Source organism: Thrips palmi, unplaced genomic scaffold, assembly GCF_012932325.1.
Source record: "Thrips palmi isolate BJ-2018 unplaced genomic scaffold, TpBJ-2018v1 HiC_scaffold_7, whole genome shotgun sequence".
NCBI lineage: Eukaryota > Metazoa > Arthropoda > Insecta > Thysanoptera > Thripidae > Thrips > Thrips palmi.
In genome coordinates this window covers 5,557,700-5,581,945 of record NW_023144634.1, presented here as the reverse complement: position 1 = coordinate 5,581,945, position 24,246 = coordinate 5,557,700, and the positions used below count along the sequence as shown (strand labels likewise).

General features: G+C 44.6%; 3 protein-coding genes across 7 annotated transcripts; 1 reads left to right on the top strand and 2 right to left on the bottom strand.

The window, feature by feature from the left end:
• Positions 1-40: 40 nt before the first annotated feature.
• LOC117652898 (bromodomain and WD repeat-containing protein 3) lies at positions 41-10,944 on the bottom strand. Of its 2 annotated transcripts, XM_034398104.1 has the most exons (26): positions 10,769-10,944; positions 10,624-10,682; positions 10,515-10,544; positions 10,305-10,364; positions 9,307-9,556; positions 9,062-9,222; positions 8,629-8,972; positions 8,227-8,544; positions 7,740-8,157; positions 7,422-7,647; positions 7,076-7,330; positions 6,831-6,987; positions 6,546-6,753; positions 6,231-6,467; positions 5,976-6,137; positions 5,658-5,879; positions 5,378-5,579; positions 5,141-5,299; positions 4,821-5,068; positions 4,589-4,740; positions 4,213-4,485; positions 3,955-4,135; positions 3,156-3,312; positions 2,865-3,080; positions 1,628-2,775; positions 41-1,371 (listed from the first exon to the last, which is right to left on the bottom strand). In XM_034398104.1, the coding sequence occupies exons 1-26, from the start codon at positions 10,809-10,811 to the stop codon at positions 1,363-1,365; spliced, it is 5,895 nt and encodes a 1,964-aa protein (XP_034253995.1). In that variant the 5' UTR covers positions 10,812-10,944; the 3' UTR covers positions 41-1,362. The 2 variants fall into 2 exon arrangements, with proteins under 2 accessions (XP_034253995.1, XP_034253994.1); XM_034398103.1 differs by having other exon boundaries at positions 41-2,775; positions 10,769-10,943.
• A 324-nt stretch (positions 10,945-11,268) lies between these two features.
• LOC117652901 (dehydrodolichyl diphosphate synthase complex subunit DHDDS) lies at positions 11,269-13,932 on the top strand. 4 transcript variants are annotated; one of them, XM_034398115.1, is made up of 6 exons: positions 11,269-11,402; positions 11,789-11,978; positions 12,115-12,276; positions 12,367-12,515; positions 12,608-12,792; positions 12,881-13,932. In XM_034398115.1, the coding sequence occupies exons 2-6, from the start codon at positions 11,818-11,820 to the stop codon at positions 13,115-13,117; spliced, it is 894 nt and encodes a 297-aa protein (XP_034254006.1). In that variant the 5' UTR covers positions 11,269-11,402; positions 11,789-11,817; the 3' UTR covers positions 13,118-13,932. The 4 variants fall into 4 exon arrangements, with proteins under 4 accessions (XP_034254006.1, XP_034254005.1, XP_034254008.1 ...); XM_034398114.1 differs by having other exon boundaries at positions 11,281-11,422; XM_034398117.1 differs by lacking the exon at positions 11,269-11,402 and adding an exon at positions 11,545-11,562.
• LOC117652899 lies at positions 13,547-23,792 on the bottom strand. The gene is made up of 24 exons (XM_034398105.1): positions 23,224-23,792; positions 20,100-20,560; positions 19,749-19,901; positions 19,506-19,669; positions 19,291-19,432; positions 19,026-19,213; positions 18,747-18,933; positions 18,490-18,637; positions 18,224-18,414; positions 17,923-18,140; positions 17,606-17,822; positions 17,308-17,527; positions 17,019-17,229; positions 16,779-16,936; positions 16,516-16,652; positions 16,301-16,440; positions 16,097-16,223; positions 15,777-16,007; positions 15,586-15,688; positions 15,271-15,509; positions 14,948-15,191; positions 14,709-14,863; positions 14,482-14,627; positions 13,547-14,386 (listed from the first exon to the last, which is right to left on the bottom strand). Exons 1-24 carry the CDS (start codon positions 23,240-23,242, stop codon positions 14,182-14,184), a joined length of 4,404 nt encoding a protein of 1,467 aa, XP_034253996.1. The 5' UTR covers positions 23,243-23,792; the 3' UTR covers positions 13,547-14,181.
• Between the last annotated feature and the right edge of the window lie 454 nt (positions 23,793-24,246).

Sequence of the window (24,246 nt, the reverse complement as noted above, 5' to 3'; positions counted from 1 at the left end):
TTGATGGGCCACACAAGTAAAGAAAAAGACAATTTTCTATTGTGTGATCGTATAATTTATTTTTTCATCAGTACCCATCTGATATCAATAAACAAATAGACATAATGAGCTTAAATTTAACAAACAAAATTGGCAAGCTGTGTTTTGATTCCATTTTTAATGGTTAAAAGAAAGGAAAAACAGAAACCAACAGAATTACATATAAAATAAAAGACAGAAAAAGCATTACCAGACTTTTAAATTGCTATTTGGTTTGACATTATTAAATAAAGAACATTTTTAAAAATAAGGGGAACAATGAAACAAAAATGAATTAACCATAAGAGCAGTAATGAAACTGGAACATATTTGAGCAGTATTTCTAGCAAACTGTACATCACAAACTTTTTTTTTTGTACACAATTAATTACAAATTTATACAGAACATAAGCCTGCACTTATTCAAAATGTACATTCACATATAATTACAAAAATAGACGGCTTATAAACATTAAGTCATATTGCTGGAGCATAGCTCATTTTCAATGAGCACTGCAAAATTTAAAGAACATCATTATCACTCCACTGTACACAATTCACAAAGTACTGTACTACTAGATAACATTCCCACATCTAGGGCCATTGTTGGCCTGAAACATCTTAGTTGCTTCACTGACTAAAGAACTAGATAAAACTTGACAGGAAAATCAGCTTGTACATTTTACCAAATCCAAACACTCCCCACCAAGCTTGGCACACATTTGAGACACCAACTTCTCCGATAAATGAGTCAAGAGAAAAATGTGAAAACAACAAAAATAAAATCATGCAAATTTTTCAGAGTTTGGGAAAGAGTAAGTTGATAAGATAGGAAAAGAAGAAAAGAATGGACAACCAAACCAAAACTCTTCAATCAAAAGTGTGCACAAGACTTCACAACAGGAAACAAGAAATGAAAAATATACAAGGCAAAATAAGTGGTGGGGAGAGTTACAGCAAACATTTCTTTCCCAGAAGTACGTAACACTTCATCAGTTACCATGAAGTTGGTCATTTTTAAGTACACACATGCAATCACAAATCTATTTGAAAATAAAGCTTGCGCAAGAGCATGATTTCACACCAAATTTGAATTCCAAGTTCACAGCTACAAGCCTCATACCATGATTGAAAACCTACAAACCTTATTGAATTATAACACATTTTTCTAGAATTACTTACTTAAAAAGTATTTACTACCTACCTAAAAGCATCACTGAATATCAGTAAATGCCTATCACATTATCAAAGGCAGTGCCCCGGAGAAAAGTAAGAGAAAAATCTCACTTCTGAGATCAGAGAGTTGTCCATAGAGAAATCCTACAGAAATGGGTGGGATGTCACCTATGTCACCTACACAAGTCAGAGATTACACATTGATATAGTAAAAACAAAAGAAATAGTACAAACACACCAAAACAGATAAACAAAACTTCAGAACTACAATTACACACAAGCATGTGGCCAATTGGTTCAGTCATTGGTTGAGTTGAAAATGAAAATGTAACTCATGGTGTGACTTCATTTACATATCAGTCAATTGCTCAGTAAACCATTGGACATCTCGCTTCTAATGTTTATTGTAAAGAGCACGGGCTTTTTCTGTTACCTTACGAACACGGCCTCTACTACTAACAGTGGTCATAGGCTCATCATCAGATTCATCTTCAACATAATTGGGTTTGGTTGTTTTACTTCGACGACTAGATGCCTTAGAAGCCACTTGCTCGTCATCACTGCTTGCATAATCTTGCATAGGCTGTCGATTTCGAGTTGCATTTCTCACTGGCCTGTTTCCTTGTTTCTGCTTCTTTGCTGGCTTTTTGGAAATTTCACTGTCATCACTATCAGATTCATTGTAATTCTTCCGGCGAGCTCGGCTAGTTCTAGAGCGGCCATTGCCTGTGACAGATTCATCGTCTTCTTCTTCTTCCTCCTCGTTCTCTTTATCGTCATCATAGTCAGAATTAGCATTACTATTTTCACTGTCATTTCGACTACCAGCTTTTGCATCATTCTCTTCTTCTTCTTCCTCCTCCTCCTCTTCCTCCTCACTATCATCTTCATCCTCATTGTTGGTCTTGTCAGCACCAAAAGAGTTGCTTTTACTTCGAGTAGCACGACTCGTCTTTGAGGGAGGAGCATGCAGATCAACACTCTCATCACTAGAGCTGTCACTATCGTCGGCCGCTTCAGTACTACTACTCTCGCTTGAAGAGTCACTGCCACTTTCTGAGTCTTCAGCAACAGTCTTTGAAGTCTTCTTTGCTGCAGGTCTTTTCTTCTGTACAATTTCATCCTCTTCATCCTCATCCTCCTCATCATCACTATCGTCATGAGGCACGGCTTTTTTCCCATTTTTCTGTCTTTGCGGTCTAGCAGCAGCTTTTCCTTTCCCTTTTCCTTTGCCCTTCCCTTTGGCATGACCGTTCACTGATCGAGTATTTGGTTTGTAAGCAGAAACTGAAGAGTCATCACTGTCATTGAAAGAAGCCCTGGAGTTGGAATTTGAAGCATTCCTCTGAACAGCAGACGTTTTGCGGCGTTTAGTTTCTTTGGGAGATGAGCCATAACTATTATCACTATCATATTGTTTACGTTTAGCTGCAACACCTCTAGCCGGCCGAGCTGGTGGGGCCTCATCCTCATCCTCATCTTCATCATCATCATCATCTTCTGAGCCATGGCTCGATAATGCAGGCTGCTTTCTAGTAGATGCTCTGGCGGATCTTTTCATAGCATGTCCATTTGAAACACCTTTCAAATAAAAAAAAAAAACAGAATATAAGGATAAAACTCAAAAATGGCTCCAACACAAATCTAATGTGGTTTGCAAAGTTTCTTACCATTAACTTTAGACACACGTTTACTTGGTCCAGGGACATTAATATCCTCTTCCTCCTCATCATCATCATCGTGTTGCTCACTCTCCTGGTCGTCATCATCATCATCATTATTATCGTTGACAACCCCTCTCTGTTTTAGCTGTGAACCACTTGGAACAACAGCACTGCTACTGGGTTGACTACTGGCACGACTTGTAGGTCGTGTGTTGTCTCCCCCTAAAAACAAATTTCCATGGTTATTTTTTTTTAAGTTTGCAGGGCTAAAATCCAATTTGTGCACCTGAACCTTACCACTTTCATCAGTTCCACTTGCAACCAGCATCGCTATTCGTTTTTTGCCTTTTAAAAGAGAAGTCTTGGATCGAATTTGGTCAGTTTTCCAATCATGGATAATTTTCTTCATATGATCCTCAAACAAAGACGAGAGTCGACATGTCATAGCATAAATCTAGAAATGATGGGAATGAACATAATTAGTATGCACAGGAGTTCTGACTGAGTTAAGACTCTTAAGAATAGAATATTTGAAAATATAATGAAATGAGTTAAAGGCGGGTGCAGCTATGTCAATTTTAAAAAAAACAGCAATGCATGGATGATCATCTTGTATGAAAGCCAAAATCAAGTGTAACTGATACATGTAGCCAAAACCATTGGAATAAGCAATTTCTAACTGATGTGACAGTACAGCACATGGATGCAGCCTCACGTCCGTAAGAAAAAGAGACAAAACAACAATTGACCAGATAAGTGAAAGAAATAAAGGAGGACACTGAAGAAAAGACTAGGCTGATCTTCAACTCACCTCCTCAATTTCCTTAGATGGCATAAAACAGAAAGCATGAGACATGAGGAACGAGAAGCAAGAGTGAAAGGTTTGGGATTAAAATGTTAAACTGTAGTGCGGGAATTTTCCTCTTGGAATCTTGGATCAGAGAGGGGACTACTCAGATTTTTACTGTACAGTATTTGAATTGTGGTTACCAAGCAAAGGATAAAACTCCCAAACTTAAAAGCCAATCGCTATGAAGTGAACGAGTGAAAGTCAATGCCTTTGCAATAGGATGTTCATAGTAAAAATCAGACTTACTTGTGAGTGCTTGTTGGTGTTAAAACTTTTAGAATTACTGAATATGAGCCTATTATCTCGAGCAAAGTCATGGGGGTTCTCATGTTCTCCATCTAACAGTCTTGTTCTTACAGTTGATAAGTCCATTGGTGTTTTAACTACTTGAAGGTAATCTGGGAAATCTTCAGTATCAACAGGCTCCCTAATGATTTTAAATAAACAAGGAATTAGAAAATTTTCTGCACAAATCGACAAAGGTAAAGAGGTGAAAATGATTACCTAAATGGTTCAGCATCAGCCTGCTGCCATATCAATTCCAAGAGATCAATACACTGACGTCTCCAGTCTTCAGGATCAATACTGAGAGCTTGTTGGCGTACCGACTTCCGTTGTCCCTTAGGTCTTGGCCGCACAACGTTTTTCACTCTACTACTAGGTCCAGGCTGGTCAGGATCATCATCAACATCAATTTCTTCAGAACCCGAAGGTGATGAGTGATAACCATTCAAACTTTGATGATACTCTTCTGACACATCTATGTCAGTGGGTGACCTAAGGGAGCCAATATTTTTAAGTTATAAGCACAGAAACAAAATAGTTAGCCAACAAAAAATAGTAAAAGGCTTCAATATAATTTTATAAGTTAGAAACTTACGCAATAATTTTTAAGCAGAGATCTGACACAATTCGAGCTGCTTTCACTATTGGGGAATGTGGTTCATTGAACTTCTCAGCATTGGTCGCCAAGTACCGAACGTCAAACTGTGCTGCTGTGATGCGTCGGTAAAAGTTGTTCTCAAACCGTTCCTGAAAATTACGAGAGACAAAGTTAAAAGCAAGAAAAAAATATGAGCAAAATACAGTTTATTAAAAATATTGATCAGCACCTTGATAAGAGAGAGATCAATGGGATACTCTATGGTGAACGCATATGATGGGTACAAGGTCACATCCACAGGTGTAAGGAAATCTTCAGCAATAGAGAGTCCCATAACCTGTTCAAGACCGCGGAGTATGCGCCGAGTGGACTCCTCTCTTCCACCGTGTGGCCATTCTTCTTCACTGGGTTGATAAAGTGTAGCTTCAATTTCTTCAGGCAACACAGGAACTGAACCACCCACTTCCTCTGGAACCCCTGAAAAAAAAAAATGTTGATATTAATGCACAAAATGTAACAATTAAAGAAGTTCTGATTGAAAATACTCACTGTTTGGATCCACAGGTTCTAGATCCCATGGGCTCATATATTCTGAATCTTGGGAATCCCATTGAACTCTTATGGACAAAAAAGGTGATATTCTGTCCAATTTACATTCTATGACTCCTGTCCACCAATCATCGTTTATCATACTTCTAAATTGGTCACCTATTGGACAGAAATATACTCATTAGCAACACTACTTAGGTCTTTGATGAGCTGACTACATGGTAAGTTAGTTCATACCTTCTTGGAAATTCCTCTGCATTGCCTGCTGATAGGTTTGATTCAACACAAAAAAGTCAATGACATCATTCATATCATGATACTTTAGCGTGAAGAAACTGTTCATAGGCTCATCAGGCTTAAGAATACCCAGTTTCAGACAACAGAGGCGAGGAGGTTTGATTTCATATTTAATTCCGACAACTTTCACTAATTGTGGCTCCTGTGAGGGAAGAGAGACAGACGATTAATATTATCTGAAAGATACAGATTTATAAGGACATGCAAGGTAGAAATTTACCTGAAGATTGAATTTTTCATAGGGTTCACAACGAAGATCTACATCATACACCTTTTTCTCTCTAACTGCTGCCAAATATTTCTGGTATCCTTCTTTGAAGAAGACCACCTCATCACCCATTTGAGGGCTGTAAGGTGATTTCTTTGGTACGACTTGTGCCAGCCATTCAGAGGGCCTAAATGCTTCTGGAAGCTCAGCACCAGGAGGCAGAGAAGCTAGAGCCTACATAAAAATAAAAGTCACATAGTCACATTAAGCACTTAATTAAGAAATTCCTTCATAAGTAGAACTGAAACAGAAAATTCTTTCTGGTCTTACTTTGGGAATAGGTTTCCTTTTGGGTTTGGGTTTTGGCTTCGGCTTTGGTCTCTTCTTACGTTCCTCTTCAGAATCTGGTTCCAAGACAGGTTCATCACTGTCATCAGTTTCATCCTCAGAATGTGAATCTTCTACAGAGGCAGCACCTCGCCTTGCTCTGGCCTGCAAGTTTCAAGAATTGAGATTAAGTTACAAGAGAGAAATAGGTACAGCTACACATAACTTTTGTCAAACTGTGTCGTTGGGGACACTTACACTTGCTCTCACAGGCTTCTTTTTGGCCCGTTTTGGTGGTTCTAAACTTGCTCCTTGGTCTGCAATCCAGTCAGAATATTCTGACGTGGAGGCAGCTGATGATGACCCAATGCTTTCCACATCTTCTTCTTCTGAAGAATCTATTCTGCGGGTGCGAGAACGGTTGTTGCTTACAGGGACAGGTGCCTCCTCCTCATTGCCAGAAGATTGGCTGCCCAAGTCCAGGTTGTCAGGGTTCTACAAAAGAAGGATTAAGGTCAAACATCTATACAAAAATTATTCTATTGCACACGCTGATGTTTGACTAGCAAATACCTCATAATCACTGTCATCCAACTGTCCCAAATTTGACCTCTGAGACCTTCTTAAGCTTGATATCCCTCTAACGGCTCCATTTCTAAGAGTTCCAGTTCGAATCATTTTCTTGTTTGCACCTCTAGTTGGAGCTGTCACAGTTATCATAACTGGTCGCCTTCTCTGTTCTTTCTTGTATTGCTCTAATTCAAGGTTTGAATATTGAGTGCTGTAAATCAAACAAAAGGAGACATTAAAGACAATTTATCAGGCAGTTTATAGATTTTAAAACCTCTTGGAACTTACAAGTGATGACGTCTTGCTCGCAGAGCACACTTAGAAAGTGGAGGAATAAGAACCCGTTTTGTCCACCTAAGATTGCTATCCCGTTGCCAATTACCACTGGATTGCCGGACACCTTCGACATCACCTGTTCTGCGCATACCCACCAGATGATGTCCACCTAAAATAAATGCAAGGAACAAAGTGACAGGTGAAAAATATACATCAGAAAATTCTGAAAAATGTAAAAACAACTACCGGTATTATACCTCCTCTGGGTGATGTATTGTTTCTGACACTCCCCCCAGCACTGCTTGCACCTGTGCCAGCAGGAGTGTTGCTTCCACCTGGAGTGACACTTCTAGCTGGAGTGCGACTTGGGCCAGCACTGGGCCCAGCCCTCTGCTGATTGCTTGGCCCAGCTTCATCAACTGAATTCTGACGTTGCGCCAACGCAGCAATCATTTCATCAATGTGTGACCGAGGATTGACAGGATCAGCATTACCCATAACTTCTTGGTGACCTGAAGAAAAGATTTGGAAAGAACAAAATAATTTTGATTAGAATTGATAAACTGGTATACTATGGATAGTTTCAGAAAAATCAATAGATACCTCCAGCACCAACAGTAATGTTGGGCACTAATTGATCTGTAGAACAATTTTCTCTTCCTGGAACCAGTCTTTGTTGGTATGGAGGGTAAGGGTTACCATCTATGTCCACCAAGAAAGGTGGTGGCATCAGATGAGGGGCCATTTGTGTTTGTTCATCTAACACATAATGATTAGCATCCCGGATGAGAGGTCGGTAGTCGGTGTGGAAGAAAAGTTCTTTGGGAAGCTGCAAGCACAAGGGAAACCAATACATCCATCATGACATTCTGATCAATAATGAGCACACTGGAAGACCATTAATTGAATAAGAGAACTCACATTTTGCAACTTATCACCACCAGTGCCAAGTCCATAAGTTATTAAATGTCCATGGGAATCTGTGGCAGCAATCATTGTGCCATCTGGAGACCATTTTGCATCAAATATTGACCCATGGCCCTGCCCATCTATAAGGTTCTGGAACTTCTTGATTGGTGTTCCAGTGGAAATATTCCAAATAAACATATTGCCATCATGGGCAGCACTCAAGAGGACATTAGGATCACAAGGGTGGGATTCTAACACAAAGACCTCATCTTGATGGCCCAGAAGCACATGTACAAGAGCGCCAGTGTCCGAGTTCCAAACTTTGAGTGTGTGATCACCCACTGCTGTGATGACAAAGCGATCAGTCAAATCCCAGCACACCATCATAACTTTTAACTTAATTTTGCTATCCTCTTCAGGTTCTTTTTCCCTGAAATAAAAGATAATGTTCAGCTAACCTAACGATAAATAAGAGACATTTGATCAAAACTACACTTACCCAGGGAGCCTCTGTGCCATTTGTAATTTTGAGTACTTCCACTGCTGTCGTTCATAATACCATATGTTAGCTGTTCCATCTTTAGACCCTGATATGAAACGCAACTCATTGTGAGCCCAACAAATGGAGTCAACTCTGTCTGTGTGGGCTTCTGTCTCAAGAATTCTGTGCGGCCCTTCATCTCCCTCCATCATGTATACTCTCACATGATGGTCTCCAGAGCCAGCAGCCAGAAACATACCACCGGGACTAAAAGACGCACATATCATTTGGGCTTGTCCAGGGCGCATCCTTTCATGGTACTGAATTGGCCGCGACCTGCAGAGATGTTACGTAAAACATGAGACCATTGCAACCTCATTATTATTGAAGGAAAAGGTTTTTACAACAAAAAGGACATACGTGAATTTGACATGCTTCCCTTGCTGAGCATTTGGCTGGTGAACATAAGACCAAAATGCCACAGACCCATCAGTGCTTGTAGTGACAAGATATCGTATCTCATTCACTACCACAGGGCAAAAGTTGACAGAAGTGATCATACCAGAGTGCCCTGTGAGAACAGCTACTGGACTGCAGTACTGCATGCACCATACTCTCAGTATTTTATCACAACTTCCAGCTGCTAGAAGGGTATTTTCATTGTTCACAGCAATATCAGTGATCTCAGATGAAGCGCCCCTCAATGTTGATAACAGACGACCATCAGTTGCACTCCAAATTTTTACTAAATAATCGTCAGCACCCTGTGAACAATTGATAACAGCATTACAGCTTGCTTCAGAAAAATATAGCACAATACACTACAGAAAAATTCTGAAACTAGATTATTTACAGTAATTATATATCTTCCAGTCCTTTCAAAGAGGACGCAGTACACAGCAGAAAGATGGCCCAATGTTCTGCGGTAAAGTTGGAGTTTATCATATAATTTCGGTCCAGCACATTGTTTACGATTGAGTGGACCTGATGTCTCTCGCCCAAACAATGCTTTAACTTTAAAACAATAGAAAGAGCAATGCATTAATACACAGTGGGGAAAGCAAAACATAACAGTGAACAAAGAAGTATGCTGCTCACCTATGTTGTGCTGCCGTGTAAATTTGGGTGGATCCATAAGTGGCTCCTGATGGAGGCGTACAGTATATTCTCGGACGGAGTACCATTGCCGTGTAACATGCCATGCTGTGCGGAGCAAAGATTGCCGGCCCGCACCAAGAAGAGATGACACATTTTTGACAACGGGAGGGAACTCTTTATCCAATAATGGTGGTACCCGGGCACATATTTTTTCAAGGTGTTGCGGCCCAATATGAGGATACTTGGTTTCCTGCCGAGCAATTTGACATATTAAGCTCAAAACTTAAGAATTGAGGAGTATCCAACGCAAAGCAGCAGAATGACCATTCCAAAAATTAATAACTCTGCTAGAATAATATTTTGAATTTTTTAAAATTTAATGACAAAAAATGAATGAATAAAACATGGAATAAATATATGTAAGTGGGTAATAGAGGCTCAATAAAAGAAATTTTAGTGTACTTTGTGCACTCGGACTTCATCAACATAACCTCAAAGATTCGTTTCAAAGGGGTAAAATAATTGAGGATTACAGATTAATCAGAAAGGTGATCAAAGAATATAATTCAAAGACAGGATAAATTTGCATAAAATAAGGTGCAATCTCGTCAAAAGAATCACGGAGGTGAATTGCACCAATCACAATGAAGGAAACAAGCTTTCTGCTCCGTCCGCCATGTAAGCTTGAATCCCATTGGTCCGCCGTGCCATGAAGACGATAACGTCATGAACGACGCACGAAGAGAGGGGAGGGGGCGCGGATAAAGGACAAATGAGGTCTCTTAAATTAATTGGCCGTTTTGGGCGCTAATTACTATTTTGAACCATCAAAAGGTAGAATTAATGCCGATTTGACTAGAGACGTCATCGGCGATTCGCGATCAATTTTCACCGACTTTGTTTTAATTTTTTACAAAATTACAAATATTTGAACAAATTTAAATAGCAATCCATAATTTCGATACTAAAAATGTATGGAATTTGCAAAAAACACTCACCAGTTCATCAAAGTCTTGATCATGTTCCTCTCCCTCCCAGTCAAGTCTTTTGGGTAACAGCTGTAGCAGAACAACGATATTGGTCATACAACAAGAGAGTATTGACCCCCCCGGCGAACACTTTGACAGACTAAACCCACGTGCTCCTTTTCATCATACGGTAGCACACTAGAAACTACAAACAAATGTAAACAAGCTTGAGCTACTCACCCCATGTAGTCCTATCTCGCGCCTCAAAACCTGAAACACACATCACGTTCGTTAAGCAACCCTTCGCCAACGCAAAAATACAAGATTATTTCAACGCAATGCAACGTACTTCGGCAGCTTCACGACATGGGCCGGCAGCTAAGAACTTTGTGATGAGAAAATATAATTCTGCAAAAAGTTAACGGTCATTACAATATCATCCCAACCTCTTTATGCTTCGTCCGTGCAAGGAGCATTATTGTAGCCTGACATACCTCTCTGGTCCATACCCTGAGACCCACTAGAACTTGGGTCCATTGTGGGGATAATTATCACTACAAAGTGCAGTCATACATCTGGGTAGTTACAGAAACAAGACTGTATTTTTGATCGATCATGTTACCATTTCCAGTGAAGTGCTCATTTCTTGTCGCCTCGCTCACAACATTCGTTCGCGCACTGACCAAGCCATACACATCCGCGCCTTGGAAATAGTTCTTCTAGACAAGCCGGTCCGAAAGGGTATTGCAGCAAGCAAAAATTACATCCCCTGGAATTGCTAAATTGAATTTATTTATTTTCATTCATCTGAGATAGTTTTGAATGATTATCAAATCGTACTTTCTTGTGACAATGACAACCATAGGTGCACCTGTATCCAGCGTATCCCGCCGGCTCGTTTAAATGTACTTTAGCTTTCAAATAAGATTTATCTTTAGGTTTCCAATTCCTACTTTGAGATACGGATATTTCATCGGGTTCGTACCTAGATGAAAAATGCTGTTAATGCCCTTTTCATACACAATTAGGGCATATTCTAGTTTAATGCAGTGACCTCCAGTTTCGTCAGCTGAGCGTCTGCTGGGCTGAAGCTGAAGGACTATTTTATCCTTGTGATTACTTCCTTCGGTACGTCCAAACATCATTAGGTACGTGTTTACAACTAATTTTCTCTCACCCACAGAATTCTACGCTGTGTCGTTGCTGTCTTTTTAAACTCGTTGAATTCTTCTTTTACTTGCCTTGTCTCGGATCCTTTCACTTCCCTTTGAAAAAATGAATGATTAAGGTTAGGTTTTCCTCTTGTTTACGTCCCTGTTCCACTCATGTGTCGTCCGCTGACGTGGATTCATGTCCCTGTCATTAGAAAAAGACCTTATTTGCTTTCGCGCCAGTTGCCTTTAATTTTGTCTTGGATGTATTGCTTAACACTGTAATGTATATTTTAGTACTGCTAAGCGCTCATCATGCTGTCACTGCAGAAAAATAATTTTATCAAGTTTCCTATTTTCCAGGCCCTTGAAGTTCAAACGTCAAAACCATAATGTCATGGATTAGGGATAATACCTTGACATGGATCCAAAAAATGGCAGTTCATGTTGTAGGCAGTGGGCAAGTTCCTCAACATGTAGCGTTTATCATGGATGGAAATCGCCGATATGCCAAGAAGCATAAAGTACAGAAAATAGAAGGACATTCTAAAGGGTATGCAGATTTTGTAGATGCTCACTGCACCTGAGTGGCCGTCAAAGGCACATCAGAAGCTTCTCTGCTTAAACAAGGATCGCATACTTTTATTTTATTTTATTCTCATTTCTTTAAATTTGATATTTTCCAACAGGTTTGACAGGCTAGCAGAAACTTTGCATTGGTGTTTAGAGTTAGGTATTAAAGAAGTTACAGTGTATGCCTTTAGTATTGAGAACTTCAAACGAACGAAGGAGGAAATAGACGCACTTATGGACTTGGCACGTCAGAAATTTCAGCGACTTCTTGATGAAACGTAAGTTTTGATTATAAATTTTGACTATAATAGCGCTGCATTTTTTATTATCTGTATACCTGTGGGTTACCGGGTTCTTCTTTATTGCAGAGACAAGCTCATGGAGCATGGTGTTCATATTCGGGTTATTGGAAATCTTGATTTATTACCTGTAGATTTACAAAAGATGATGGCAAAAGCAATGTTTGTGACAAAAAATAACAGCAGAGCTGTGTTAAATATTGCCTATGCATACACTGGTAAGCTAGAAAGACTGATAAAAATTTTAATTTCAATGAAATGCTGTTCTGGGTGAACAACTTTGACATTTTTATTCTTATGTTAATTTCAGCCAGAGAAGAAATTACACAATGTGTAAAACAAACAGTTGAAGGTGTCGTTGATGGTGTGTTATCACCACCAAATGTTAACCAAAATTTGCTGTCCAAAACATTGTACACTAATCATTCTCCGACTCCAGACCTCTTGATTAGAACATCAGGGGAGGTTCGACTCAGTGACTTCTTGCTTTGGCAGGTATGAATTGGCAGTTGTTGTTGATATGAAACCCCGGCAGTTTATTATTGAAACGAACAAAATTTTACTTCGTTTAATTTTATTGCAGGTATCTTGTAGCTGTGTATACTTCACAGATGTTCTCTGGCCAGACTTCACTGTTTGGCATCTATTGGCTGCTGTCTTTTACTATCAACGTAATCATCAACAACTTAAAGATGCATCACTGCTTGAAAAACGTTCCGATGAGAAGTCAACAAACCAAGGTGAAGACTTTGTTGACTATGTTAATCTTAAGCGGCAGCAATGGCTTTCCCTACATGCGAATCTGGAAGTAACCAGTTAACATAATTCTGAAGAATATATGTATTTCATTACCAAGAAGATGTAGTAATATTTTTATTATATCATAGAAACGCCATTCATGATAATTGTTATAATTTATGAACGCATTGGCTTTTTTTTTTCTGAAAGGTGCTACTAAGATTTTAGTTTTTGGAAAATGGAAACGATTTTATGAAGAAACTCCATATCAAATAACGTACTTTAGAGGCATAGGTAAAATCTTCAGAAAGTTACCATTTATTGGCCACCTAATTTCAACAATTTGAATTTCCTAGATTACTACCTGAATATTTTACTCAGTTTCCCTTGAACAATACTTAGGTGAAATTGCTATATAATCACTGGGCATTATTTGGAATGATGAGTAGTTCAAAATAGTAGTTCTATTTTTTTAACTGATAGTGGGGGACTAGTAGGTAAATTTACAAAGTAACATTTACTTTGTTTATTTAAAAATTAAATACAAATTACAAATATGATTCCACTGAAATAATGTGTGGAATGAACTTTTAAGTGCATAGTATCTACAAGTTCTTTCTTAAATGTTAATAGCTGCTTCAGTAAGTCCATTCATGAAGTGTGCAAGTGATACATCACGTTTCCTTGCTGATGTGTCCAATATTGGTTTATTAGACAGTTATTCTATTTGTTGAGTTGAGCTTTTGGAGGCACAGCTGCTATTGTGATCTTATTTTTATTTGTACATATATGGTCCCTGTCATTGACAGGTGAAACTGAATTAATCTCCTGAAGAACTGTTATAGAATGTTATGTATGCTGTAATTTTACAGCAACCTATTAAATGTTATAACTCTTTCTTTGGGTCATTGATAACACAAAATCACTGCCACTGGTTTGTGATGGTCCAATTACTTTCAGAAATAAGCATTGAGTTAGTCAGTACAATACACACATGTTGGAGTCACTATCATGGTGTAGCACACCCTAAGCTTTTCTCAATACTTCAGACAAATGATCCTTTACAGATCAGAGTCATACATCTGTACCATGAACAACAGGCATACGGTACAGATCTCAATGAATTTCTATAATGTCCATTCTCTTCTAGCTTGCATTGCACTGCTCAACATACAGAGGTTCGTTGAAGTCGTTTGCAGCATTACTGTTGAGATCACCACAGAGACCACAAGTATTTCCTGAGTAGAGACCAGGGCCAAGCATGAAAAGAGCTGAGTGACCATAGTACTGGAGCCACCCAACAGAACTCTTTGAATCGACTTCATATAAACCGCCAGGCTTTTCCCACACTCTGAAAAACAGAGGAAAACAGGATTTATGTCAGTATTAGATCAGGAAACTACTGTACTGGTACTTCTTTTCCATTTTTAAAACAATTTTGCTCACTTGAAATAATAGTATGTATCTTGCATAGGGAAAGAGAAACCATGAACTGCATTGGTAACAGGCTTGCCATTTATGTTTATGTTGATTTTGCCCTGTTCATCAGGGATGAGCTCAACATAATTTCCGCCGGTGTACAGCTTGACCGCCTGAAATGACAGAATGAGAAAGATATTTAATTGAGTTTGGAGTCACTAGAATGAAGACACCTGAACTATTTCAATGCGCACCAATGGCTTGGGTCCCTTCACTTTCTTCATGAACAGCGCAAACTTTGGGTTTCTTGTGCAATCTGCAGCAGCAAGGGTGTAGCAGGGTGAAAGAGGGTGGGTAACTGTAGCATTGTCCCAAGAAATTACCCTAGCTGTTGTGACAATGCATGAGCCTGTAACAAAGGAGGAGAAAATTAATTTCCAGTGATAAAAGCTAAGTTGTTTTGATTTATGTGTAAAAATGAACAAACACTCACTGACAAGACCCAAGTTTGTGTTTGGTCTAGGGAACCTGGCATTGTATAGCAAGGGAGCAAATCCAAGAGATGAGTAGTCCCATGATAAATCACGTGAATTAAGTGAAATGTTAACCACAGGTTCTTTTACTGGGAATTCTACAATTGCTGTCAATTCTTGGCGAGCATCTTCTTTGTTCAGCGGGTGCAGAAGTTCCAGAACCCCAGCTAATCTTTGTGAAAGAGAAACCAACTTTTGCGGAAGCTGCAATTTTTGAGATAGATAATTATTGTTGCATTCCTTTGTCAATCAGTAGAGTCTAAATCACATTCAAGAATTTAACCTTTTCATATTTCAATGTGGCCGTATACTTTCGAAGCGTAGCGAGTTGCCTTGCCTCTTCCTGACATGCTGGTGTGAAGGGAGTGAAAGTTTCACCCCATTCCTCCCTGTTTAGGCTGTCTTTCTTGCATTGGTTATAGGGCCATGTTGCAGCGCTAGTTGCCAAGGCAAGCTGTTCCATTGTCGCTTCAGCCTTTGCCTTGAGGCTGAGTGAGGAGGCACCTCTGGGGCAATACATTCCTGCATTCATTTATCAAATCAGATTATAATATTTATTACTGTTTAAAAAGTTATTTATTTTATATTTCATGCTCACCACTGTTGCCCCAGACTGTGTTCAGGTTTCCTGTAATGGTGTCTGAGAGTGGAATGAGGTCTGGATGCCATGGTGGCATATTCCAATCTGCATCCAGGCACATCTTTCAAAAGAATAATGAAAATGATTGATTTATTTTGTGAGCAAGCATAATCAATCTAATTCAATTCAAATTCTTTTTGTCTTCTTACCATAGATACCCTTGTTCCGTTCACAATACGAGTTAACTTCAATTTCAGATCATGTTTAGCATGTCCAGCCAACCTTTCATGAATTGCATTAACTTCAATTTGATGCAAAGGCACTTCTTGACCTCGTTCTCTATGGCTTAATGTCACATGAATTTTTTGTTTTCCCCCTGGGAGTGGTTCAGTCGGTTCCCCAGGGATGACGTCTGTGGATGCTCTGACTGCCAGATCCAACTAACACAAAAGTAAAGAAAAATAATGTTAGTAAAACCTGTACTGCTCATAAGCACACCCTGAATTAGGAAAGAGAAATGGACCAGCACCTCAGTGTTGCTACTTCCAACTGTTCGTAGGGTTGAAATGACTCCGCAAGAGCCCCGCGGGGCCTGAATTAATGCTACATCAGCAAGGTGAATGAGGCCCAGGAGAGGTAAGCCACCAGGAACCATTCTGCGTAAAACCAAAAACAAAATTTCTTTGCATCCAATTTATGAATCTACATTTTGACACCAGCATGTGCCACTTACTGGTAGTTGTTAGTGTGAGGGTCCAGAAGACCAGCCCCAAGTTTGATGTAGTCCAAAGTGCTATAAGGACGGTCACAATCAAACAACGAGACCTGTAGTTTTGCACCTACATCCTCAATAGTCAAGTCTACCACATCTCGCTAGAAAAAATAAATAAAATGAGCAATTGAAAACAAAAGTAGTTTCTTGAGAACAAAGGTGTTAATTTGGCTTACAGTTTTGGGATTATCTTGATAAGCACCGACTTTATGGTACAACAAGCATTTTCTGCAGTGATGAAACAAAGCATTCTCAGCTGCTAGACCTTGAACAAATACACCACTACGCAAATGTCCAACCGACCCAAGAGTATCTGTGAACAGAGTGAACAGAATTAAAATATTCTTTCTTTACTTTCCTTTATGTTACCTAGGCTAGAAGAATTTTGTTAAACTCAACTTTAAAATATATTTTGGTTTTAACTATGACTAAGACTAACCATTTAAAGGGCCAAGGCTGACATGAACGTTGGTGTCCAGAGAAATGTTGCACATGAAAGGAATTTGCCCGTGGAATCCGAGAGATCGATCAACTCCATGCCAAACATCACTAAGAGGATTGAAAGATTTTAATGCTGTGTCCACACTCACTGATAATCTGTAATATATATTAAAAAGGTTAATTGCCAGTTGAAAGTGAAGATTTTCCCATTGCAATAATGAAAATTAGCGTGGTTTACCTCACATCAAGTCTGTTTTGTCTTACAATACTTCTGGTGATTGAATGTTGAGTGAAATCACCTCGTAAAGATGCTAGTACCGATGACGTCAATAGAATATTAGCTGGAGTACCGAGCAGAGTGGGTTGTGTCATTTCCAACAGAACAGGATACCAAAGTCGTTGGGCATTCACATGGAACCGGCTGAAGAAAGTTGTGATTTTGTCCCTCACTGAATAATAATTATAAAAATTAAATTCTGAAAATTTTCATGCGTTTTACAAGTATTGGCATTTTTTTCCTCTCTTACATGTGCCTAAGCTGTGGACAGTGTTGTTCAAATGGTAACATAGAATCACGCGCCCCTCCCTTTTCAGTAAAAACTCGATGTGTATAGGCTCAGGATACTTTGGATGCACTTTTAATGAGAGCAGCAGCTCCAGAAGTTGTGGAATTTTCATATTTGAAAAGTCTGTTTTCATGACAGCTGCTTGAAAGGTTTCACTGACTCCTTGAAGTTTCAGATACACCTGTAAACCAAGAAGACACTAGTGAGGAGATTTTCTTCCAGTGAGGCTCAAATTATAAGTTTATTTCATGCTACTTACAGAAACATCTGCCAGTTTGCGTTGAGATGCATGTTTGCCAAATGTTAGGTAGATCACTGTTGGCTGGAATGTACGTTCACTTCCCACCATGAAAAGTTGCAGGAATCCTCCTACTCCCAGGGATTGATGCTCGTAATCAGTTATGTAGTTTCCCGTTGGCCACGTACGATCCTCTGGTTCAGGCACAACTCGAACTAATTGTGATGCAGCCTGTGCACTGAAAAAAAAGTTTAAAAAATTAATGAAACTGGTATTTATTAGCAAATAAATGATACTGCATTGCATTAAAATTTGAAGATTTTAAACAGCAGACTTACAGGTGTGAAAAGCAGGGGTATTTTGTTTGTGCTAAAGAATGAAGAGTAGTATAGAAGAAATTGTACAAGTGGTTATTAGTCTGACCTCTGATGTACCAATACAATGACCAGTATCTTGCTGGACTATCAACGGACGCCATCAGCATAGTCAGAGCTGCCACTCTCATTTCCAAATGCTCTGAAGAGTTTGTTAAGATGGGCCAATATAGATTATAAACCTATAAAAATGGTTCAATGTTCACAATAAATTCAGTTTTAAGACCAAATAACTTTTGATTGAGTTTGTTAGAAAAGTTGTTACCCTGGCTGGGGCATGAGGTGCAGTGCTCATGGTAGCCCATACAGCAAGGAACCGTATATGGTGGGAAGAATGCCTGGAAAGGTCTGTGACATTTCCTTGAATTACAGGCTCAAGAAAATTCACAACTTGAGGCATTTCCATGTTGCTAAGACCCTCCAAATATAACATTTGCTGCTCATAGGATGTGCTTTCTGAAAGAACGTGTTGTGAAAATCACAAAAACCACTGGTCAAATTGAAGTTAAGTTGTACTCAAAAATATTTTACCTGTGAATTTGTCTACGTATATTCTTATATATTTTTCAATTGTCTCTGCCCTGCATCGTCCATTGCACATTTTCTTCACCAGGGATGCAAAAGTGAGAACAGCTGTTTTCCTAACATCATTACTCACATCCTCAATAGAGAGCATTGCCTAAAAATAAGAGCACCAAGGAATTTTTTTTTTCATGTCACAAGTATGTTTAAAAAATCATTTCCATTTTTTTTTCCTTTCGGTAACTGCACAACATAGACAAACACACCTCACAAGCCTGCAACATTTCTTCGGGGCTATGCTGCGCCAGGGAATGCTGCCGCAGGTAGAAGGGAAGTGCCATCAGCAAGTGGATGGCCGTCCAATCGGTCACTTTCCTGTCCTTGACGAGGTTTATCGTCAGGAGGACGGCGTCGCGAGTGCCGACTTGAGGCAGCAGCTCCAGGAAAAGATTCCTAGACGAACGGCAAAGCAGACGTGGATACATGAGCACCCGGCATGGGCGACCCCCACCCCCACCCCCGCTGACATGGCCAGCACGACGCACCCCATAGTCTCCTGCTCGTAGCTGGTGCCCACCATGACGGAGCCGTGGAGCTGGTCGAGCGTGGCGTAGTCCAGGCCGACCAGGATCTCCAGCAGCTGGACGGCCGTCTGCTCGTGCAGCCTGTCGGGGTCCGGGACCACGTTGGACTGGCCGAGCTGCTGCGCCATGCGCTCGAGGAGCCCCATCACCTGCCACCACCAGGACTGTGTTACAAGCAGCCCGTCGGCGAGTCAGAACACAGCGACGCGGTCGACGCGGTCCTCACCTTGGCGCTCGCCTCCTCCGCGGCGGCCTTGGCGAGGGGCTGGTGCACGGCGTGCACGTAGGCCAGGCTGGACGGCCGCGTGGCGCCACTGCGCTCGATGGGCTGCGTCACGGCGCCGATCTTCAGCAGCGTCAGCGTCTGCCTGCGGGCCAGCGGGGTCGCTCCGGTTAACGCCGCATTTCGTTTTCCATCAAATCAAATCCCACCCCACTCACGTGGCCTGCATGTACTGCATCTCGGCGTTGGACTGGAAGGGCTGCAGCAGCAGGATGCCGCTGGACTTGACGTGCACCAGGTCGCGCCGTCCGCCCTCCCCGGCCGGCGACAGCGTGTACACCGCCTCGCTGTGCGACGTCAGGGGCGACTGCACCTGTTGCGCCTGGACGCAACAACTCAAGCTCTAACTCTCGACTCGCCCGCCAAAAAGAAAAACAAAGAACAAAAAACAAAGAAGCTACCTGCGGGCTGGACGGACACAGGGGCGCCATGTTGCTCCAGTTCTCCTGCGTCCACGCCACGCACCCCTTGTGGTCCGTGAACTTGCGCACGGTCTGGTTGCCCCTGTCGTGGGAGACGATGTACTTGACCTTGCACTTGCCGTGCACCGTTTCCTGTGGAGCAGATTGGAGGTGGCTGTGAGTGTGTGATTCCTTCAACGCGAAACTACAGTGTCCACCGTCAAGTGCCGGGATTCGCAGTACTCAAAACACAGTTTTGACTGTAGTTACGGCGGTAAGTGAGGGTTCTGAAACACTGTAGTTTCTTACGGACCGCTTTAGTCAGGCACAATGATAATGATGAATGGGTACCTCGTTGACCTCCGCGACGGGCTGCGCGGCGTTCCTGGCGGCCTGCAGGTCCACCTGCAGCATGCTGGCGATGGCGCGCTTCATGTTGTGCGCCCAGAGCGGCTCCTCGTCCAGCAGCTCCACGCTGGTCACCCTGCCGCCCGCGTAGCTGGCGCGGAAGGCGCCCAGCAGGGGGCTGTCCCGGACGTGCACGGGGTCGGCGACGGGCGGCAGCGCGCCCACCTCGCCGTTCCACAGCGACGTGGTCACGTCGGCCACCTGGATGAGCGCGCTGTCGTGCGGGCTGCCCTGCACGCGCAGTGTGCCCGACACCAGCCACTGGCTGAGCACGTGCACGGGCAGCTTGGTGCCCGTGGCGATGGCCGCGTCCCACCGGAACGTGGACTCGACGCCATCCTGGAAGAGCGACTCGGCCGCCGCGGACGAGGCCAGCAGCACCAGCAGCAGCGCCAGGGGCAGGCCTGCGCAAACACCGCGCCCCGCGCCTCGTGAGTAGCGAGTTTACCCAGCTGAATTTTCAACCCGCGAGGACTTCCGCGAACTGCCTATCAAGATCAACGAGTATCGTCGCGGCGTCGCACGTTCATTCAATCTCGGTGGCCGGTTGGCTGCTTCACCCCCTCCCCCTTTTCCCCTTTCCCCTCCCACTTCTCTGGCGAAGGCGGCGGAGCGGCCGTGCCAGCGAGCGCGCCGGGGGGCCGGGAGCGCCCGACACCTGCGCGATAGGCAACGCCGAGACACCTGTGCGTGCACCCCGCAGCATTGCCTACCTGCACGGCGCTCCGGGCTCTCTAGCCCGGCCCGCTCGGTACGCAGACGCAGCACTGCGAAGCACTCCCCGCGTGGCTGCCAGCGCTGCCAGCAGCCGTCAAGGTGCTGCACCGCCGAGGCTGTCCGACGCTGTCAAGGGAACCGGCATGGACCCGTAATCGGTTCAGCCATCTTTCGTATGGACACAATAAGTCAGAGAGCAGCGCCGGGGGCAATGGAGGGGGGGGGGGGAGGAGGGGTGCCCGATAGCGATAGTCTAGCCACCACTTCGGCGTCGCGTCGGCCTTTCGGGCCTCTCGGGGCGTAGCCTGGCGTGGCTCGGGGCTTGGCGGGTTGCCACGGGTGGCCCTAGGTCGGAGTCCGACGACGCGTCTGTCGCGGTCAGACCTAGGCCAGGGCAGACACCCCCTGCAGACCCGCAGTCTAGGGACTAGAAGGGCCCTGGACATCCCGTCTTGGCAAAGCGCAGAGATAGGCGCCGCAAAACTCCGTCGGAAAGGGCACTCGAAATTAGAGCAGTTGTCTGGCTGGTCCAGTTGTGCGCCCGCGTCCCTGGCAGGTGAGCCGACCAAGACCAGGCCGGCGGGCTCGCCGGAGGGAGGCAGTTACGGCGCGGCAAATGCAGCGAATGCAACGGTGCGCGCCAAAACTTTCCCAAGAAAGCGCGTTCTTGGCGAAAGAAAGCCTTGCAAACAAATGAGTCAGAGGCGGCGGCCTGGCTGGGCCAGTTTCCCGACCATTCTCGACGATAGCTAGACGCGGCGTGGCGTGGCGCCTGCCCGTCCTCCGCGTATTGAGCGGCAGCGGCACGGCACGGCACGGCGGGGTCCGCGCGGACTTATGCCTCATTATCAACACATCGCGTCCGCCGGGCGCGCCGGCCGCCCGAAACCGCTTCCACGATCGCTGTCGAACCGAACCGAAAGTGTTCGTCGCCGTGCCCCAACACTGCGCCGCGCCGCCCCAAGATGGCTGGCTGCGCCCGAAGCGGAGGGACGAAGGACGCGGCGTTCGGCAGCAGCCACTCCGACGGCGCCATTTCGGACGCGCAGTTCGTCACAAAATTAGGCAGAGGAGTGGAGATACTAGGCCTCTTATCGGCGACCAAAATCACAAGTTGGTCAGGGTCGCTCTACATTCCACATCGTCGTGCGCGTCGTGCGTAGTGAAATTGGTTGTTTTGTCCGCAACGCGCACTATCGACGCATTGCCTCTGCGTCATATCCCCAATTTTCTTCTTTTTGTGAACGCCAGAGATGAACTAGTCGCGCGGACCCACTTTTTTTTTTTTAAAAAGGGAAACAGCGTATCGAAATTTCGAAATTCGCCTTGAACCCACATCAAGTAAGTGCAATGGTCCTATCCCTCGATTGGACGGGAGAGAGGATGGCCCCACGAGGCTGCACAAAAAGGCGGCGATGCACGTCTCCTGTCCGACCGCACGCCGCGCCGTGCAGCACTTGGACTTGCAAGGCGTGCCCGCCGTGCCCGCGATAGCCTTGGTCACCTCACGACGTGAGCACTTGGCCACTTGGCGTAATGCGCCTTCCCTTTAAATTGATGCGAGTTATTGATGCCAGTTATCGCCGCGCCGAACGCGAATGCTGAGAATGCACGGCGATGACGGCCCTTTCACTTTTACGCCGGTGCACGTGCGTCAGTGCCGAGTCTCGATGTCTCGAAATCGATGATCAATCAATCGATCAGCAGTGACGCAGCCCTGAGGGCGGCCCTATAGTGCCTCTGCATTCGGTCGGCCGAAGGGCCTTCTCAACGAAACCGGAATCACGGCCTGCCTACCTACTCCAGACTTTGGCGCCAAGAGAAACGTTACTTGAGGTACGAAAAAAAACCTTTATCTGTATTGTGCCCAGCATTCGTATCCACGCTCTGTTATCGGGCATCGCGTCTGTAGAGTAGGCGGAGCCTGTCTTTTTGTTTTTCACCCTCCTGCCTTCCCCGCCCCGTCCCCGTCTCCCCAGCGCCCCGGTCATCCCATTGACAGGCCGACAGTGGCTAGTACTCGGGGTGCAGCGGTAGGGGCGGTAAATTTAGAAAACGCCCCTCGGAAACAAAATTGGGAAAGTGGCGGGAAATGTTCCAAGCGCCCCCCGCCCCCCTTCTTTACCCCTCCAGCACGACAATCCACTCGCAGTCCTGGCGACAATCCTTCACTATCGTCTTGACAGCGCAGATGCCCATTGCAGATTGGAAACAATGACGCTGCCGGTTGAATAACCCGGCAGGCCTGCATGCGTCTTGTTTGTCAACCGGCGGCCCTAGCCGGGACTGCCCTGCCCTCGGAGCTGCCCTCGGGGCTGCCGATCGCAGCGCCGAACACTCAAACACTTACCGCACCACGACGAGGCCATGTTGGAGGCTAGGCTGCCCCGACGCTGCGGCGACACAGGTTCAGACGACACTCAAAAATTCACCCCTGCGCACTGAGCCTGGCTGGGCGCGCTAGCACTAGCACGCCACATAGTCCCGGGGCCTGTCTCGCCCAAACTGGCACCGTGCTGCTGGCACGCTTGTTTGTCTATGGGTCAAAGTTGACAGTTATACAATGGGTGGCGGCGGGGCGGGCGGCAGGCGGCTGCTCGCCTTGCGGTTATCTGTCAAAGCACATCCTCTGCCGGCCGGGCACAAGTCCAGCTCGCCGAGCACCGAGCCCCGGACAGGATGGTCCTGGGTAGTCCTGGGTAGTCCTGGGGGCCTGTCCCGTCCCCGCTGGAGGGCTGCGGCTAGCTTCGGCCCGCTGCTGGGCCGGCTGAGTTGGTCCGCGCCGACGTCGCCAAGTGCGCCAGCCTGCACTGGGTGCTTCCCCTCGCTACACTGCGCTACACTGCCTCGAACACGGCGTCCACGGCGTGGGCCGGCAACGCAACGGATGCAGCTCGGACGGCGGGGCGTGCGCCACTGTGGACGCGGAGACGCGGCGCGTCCGCGCAGCGAGCAGCCCGAGAAGAGCAGCAAGCAACTTGGCGGCGGTGGCGGTCTAGAAGGCCCCGGGCTGCCCCGCGGCCCCAGCAGGCCTTTCCAAGAGGAGGGGAGGGGGGACGAGGAGGGGCGGAGAGTGTATAGGGTCGCGGCCAAACATTTTATCTCATGAGGGACACAGCCGCCACGCCGTCGCGTCGCGTCGCGGACCGGCTGACCGGCGGTGGAGTCGGTGGATCCGGCGGCGGTGGTCTGAGCCTGGCTGGCCGGCGACACTCCGCGCCCGAGGGACTCCGAGCTGGACTCGTGGGCCTCTCTGAGCGTGGGGTATGCACGGGGTCAAGGCGCCACGGCACGGCCTTCCCTACAAGTTCCTCCAGACAAACGTCCGTGATTACCAAATTCCGCAATACTTTTCGGCAGACGCTTCCACCCA

What these genes read in the sequence shown, in the direction of transcription:
- LOC117652899 (XM_034398105.1), bottom strand. An exon ending in CAGCCTTGGCCCTTTAAATG is followed by an intron (nt 16,653 to 16,778) that starts GTTAGTCTTAGT and finishes CTCTGTTCACAG; the next exon opens with ATACTCTTGGGTCGGTTGGA. An exon ending in ACGGAACAAGGGTATCTATG is followed by an intron (nt 15,689 to 15,776) that starts GTAAGAAGACAA and finishes TTCTTTTGAAAG; the next exon opens with ATGTGCCTGGATGCAGATTG.
- LOC117652901 (XM_034398115.1), top strand. Translation starts at nt 11,818, where the DNA reads ATGTCATGGATTAGGGATAATACCTTGACATGGATCCAAAAAATGGCA. An exon ending in ATAGAAGGACATTCTAAAGG is followed by an intron (nt 11,979 to 12,114) that starts GTATGCAGATTT and finishes ATTTTCCAACAG; the next exon opens with GTTTGACAGGCTAGCAGAAA. An exon ending in TATTGCCTATGCATACACTG is followed by an intron (nt 12,516 to 12,607) that starts GTAAGCTAGAAA and finishes TGTTAATTTCAG; the next exon opens with CCAGAGAAGAAATTACACAA.
- LOC117652898 (XM_034398103.1), bottom strand. Translation starts at nt 10,811, where the DNA reads ATGGACCCAAGTTCTAGTGGGTCTCAGGGTATGGACCAGAGAG. An exon ending in TCAGGGTATGGACCAGAGAG is followed by an intron (nt 10,683 to 10,768) that starts GTATGTCAGGCT and finishes AACTTTTTGCAG; the next exon opens with AATTATATTTTCTCATCACA. An exon ending in TACACGGCAGCACAACATAG is followed by an intron (nt 9,223 to 9,306) that starts GTGAGCAGCATA and finishes ATTGTTTTAAAG; the next exon opens with TTAAAGCATTGTTTGGGCGA.